This window comes from Diaporthe batatas (genome assembly GCF_019321695.1).
Source record: "Diaporthe batatas strain CRI 302-4 chromosome Unknown Contig00004, whole genome shotgun sequence".
NCBI lineage: Eukaryota > Fungi > Ascomycota > Sordariomycetes > Diaporthales > Diaporthaceae > Diaporthe > Diaporthe batatas.
Window position 1 is genome coordinate 737,049 of NW_025408551.1, and position 2,588 is coordinate 739,636.

The 2,588-nt window shown below is 54.4% G+C and overlaps 1 protein-coding gene across 1 annotated transcript; it reads right to left on the reverse strand.

Annotated features, from left to right (window-relative positions):
- Window positions 1–231: 231 nt before the first annotated feature.
- On the reverse strand, window positions 232–2,355 carry KVR01_004445 (uncharacterized protein; the record flags this gene model as incomplete). Its single annotated transcript, XM_044789652.1, has 1 exon — window positions 232–2,355. The coding sequence occupies one exon, from the start codon at window positions 2,353–2,355 to the stop codon at window positions 232–234; it is 2,124 nt and encodes a 707-aa protein (XP_044646609.1).
- Between the last annotated feature and the right edge of the window lie 233 nt (window positions 2,356–2,588).

Genomic DNA, 2,588 nt, shown 5'->3' on the forward strand with positions numbered 1-2,588 from the left:
GAGCCAGCTATGCACAGCATGTCAGGAAATGATAACAGAACTTTCATGAGCTACGTCACACACTAGGTACAAAACGAACATTATAATGAACGATCCTTACGTCTGCTTCGCCACTAGGGCTGGTAAAGGAGTGATTGGGAATCGACGACCAAAACCCAAGAATATCGCAAAACCACCAAGTCAGCAAACACCCGTTGCCACTATTCTCACTCCATCACCGAACCCTGCTCACTACTGTGAGCGGAAGACAGCATCTTTGTCAAAGTAGCGGCTGATGTCATTAGTGTGGCCGCACTTATCGCAATTGTGAAACACCTTCGCATCCTTTCCCGCGGACCCAGAATGCCCGGCAAAGCCAGTAACGCCTGAAGCTGCAGCGGAAGATGCACTCTTCTCATCCGTGCTGCCCGAACCTTCTGTCGCAGAAGGTGCGTGTGGCTTGCCATCCGACCCCAGCGCCCGCTCTGCGACCTTCTCGGCCTGGTTACTCCGGGGGCTCTCCTCGTGATCCTTGCCCTGACCGTAATCAGCGGCGATTCCGGCAGCCCCTGCGCTGAATGCTGTTCCAGCTGCGGCGTATTTGAGGTGAGAGTGCTTGCTGTCACGGCTATTATCTCCATCAGGGTTGGAAGAGTCAGGCTGCCCCTTGTTCCAAGCTTGTAGGGCGGCGGCTTGCGCCGCAGGTTGGCCTGCTTGGCTGGCTGTGGTTGTCTGGTGACGAGCACTCGTGGTGTCGGAGGAGCCCGCTGGATGCGAGTGCTCCGAACTTCCTGCGCCTACTACCGTGTTGTGAATGCCGCCGGCGGATGTAGGCTCAACATAGCGGCTCGTGGTATCATGTTCCGCAAAGCTGTCTGGGGCTGCTACTCCCGAGCTTGTCTCGCGTGTGCTTCCGAGCAACTTGCCTTTGCTCTCATCTGTTCCTTTTGAGGCCAGATAGCCTGTTTCAGCTAGAGCTGTGCCACCAAGCCCGGCCGCGGCAAGTCCTTTGTTGTTGTTTTCCTTCTTTTGATCATCCCATTGAGTGTGGTTTTCAGCTCCGCTAGTGGCTCGCTTGGTAAAATTTTCTCGGTCGGGGTGGCCAGAAGCGTGCCGGTGATGCTCATGGTCCTGAGATGTGGCCTGACCAGGCGTTGAGGATGGTCGCTTGTCCTCCCCGTGATCTCCTTGGTCCCTACTCGCCATGTAGCCTGCCCCAGCGAGACCCGAAGCTCCAGCACCGGATTTAAGGGCTTCTTTTTCTCTCCGATGAGTGTCGTTGTCGCCACTCGAAGTTGTCTTAGACGGAGTTGCAGCCTCAGCAGGCTTGGTATCGTTGGTGGACTTGTCCCAATTGTCACCATCCTTCCAGTACGGGTAATTTCCCGCAGCACTGGTTGCCTTTTGCGCCTCAGTAGTCGGGTCGAGACGGGGAGTGCGGGTGTGGCTAGAGGTCTGGCTGTGGCTTTGCCACGCTGTATGAGAACTATTATCACGCTTCTCCTGTTCAAGTTCTTTCTTATCTCCTTGTTGCGAGGCGTAGAAACCCGCCCCGGCAAGACCTGCAACTCCAGCTCCAGCAGCAAGAGCTTCTTCTTCCTTTCTGTGACTGTTGTTGTCGCCCGCTGAAGTTGTCTTGGTAGGAGTAGCCGCATCTACAGGCTTTTGCGTGCTTGACAACGTCTTTGTCTCTTCAACTGTCTTGCTCTTGTTCGCATCTGTTGGGGTATTCGCGTCCTCGAGCTTGTACTGTTTGTGCTCGGTCTTGTGCGCATCATCCTTGTCTGTGGCGGCAAGATAAGTTGCGCCCGCGAGCCCAGCGACTCCGGCGCCTTTGCTGGCGTGCTGGAGATTCGAGTCTTCGGTTGGATCAGCTCGAGTTGTCTCGTCTCCCTTGCTCGTATCATTATCTTTCAACTTATCGGAGCCGGGGTATCCCGTCCCAATCGTACTGGCATCTGCTGTCGGGGCACCAGTAGCAAGGGTGGGTTCATTGCTCGAGACATGGTCCTTTTTCGTGGTATCACTATCCGGCTCGCCAGATCTGTGGACGTGTTGGCCACCTTCACGAGGGAGGTCTCCCCAGTATGGGTAATTCCCAGCGTCACTGGTTGCCTGCTTTGTTTCTGGCTCCGGGTCATGGTGAGCGTGTCCAGTGTGATGTTGTGCTCCTTTTTCCTCGCCTCCTTCCGTCTCCTGACCAATGTGTTGCGGTGGCTCCTTTGTCAGTTTATTTTGATCGGAATGATGCTTCGTAGCCGAATCGTCGGACGGAAAAGCACCAGGCGCGTTCACGTCAGGAGTTTTGACATCGCGTTTGCCTTGGTCGTGATGACCAGTAAATGTCTCCTTGATTTTCTGGCCGAGAGTGCTCATGATTATCTTTTGGTGAAGACTGTAGCAGAGATGAGGTAATAATAGGTAGGAAGTTTGTATTGATATGCTCGAGAGTTGCCAAGTGGTCGACGAGGACAAGCGACAGGAAGCTGTACTTTTAAGCTTGTCCTCCCAGGGGCTGTCACCACCCACCACACGCCTCACACAATGTATAACTCGCGTAGCAGAGGCATGTTGGCCAAGCTCATTGACATCTTGCCAATCTGTGACAT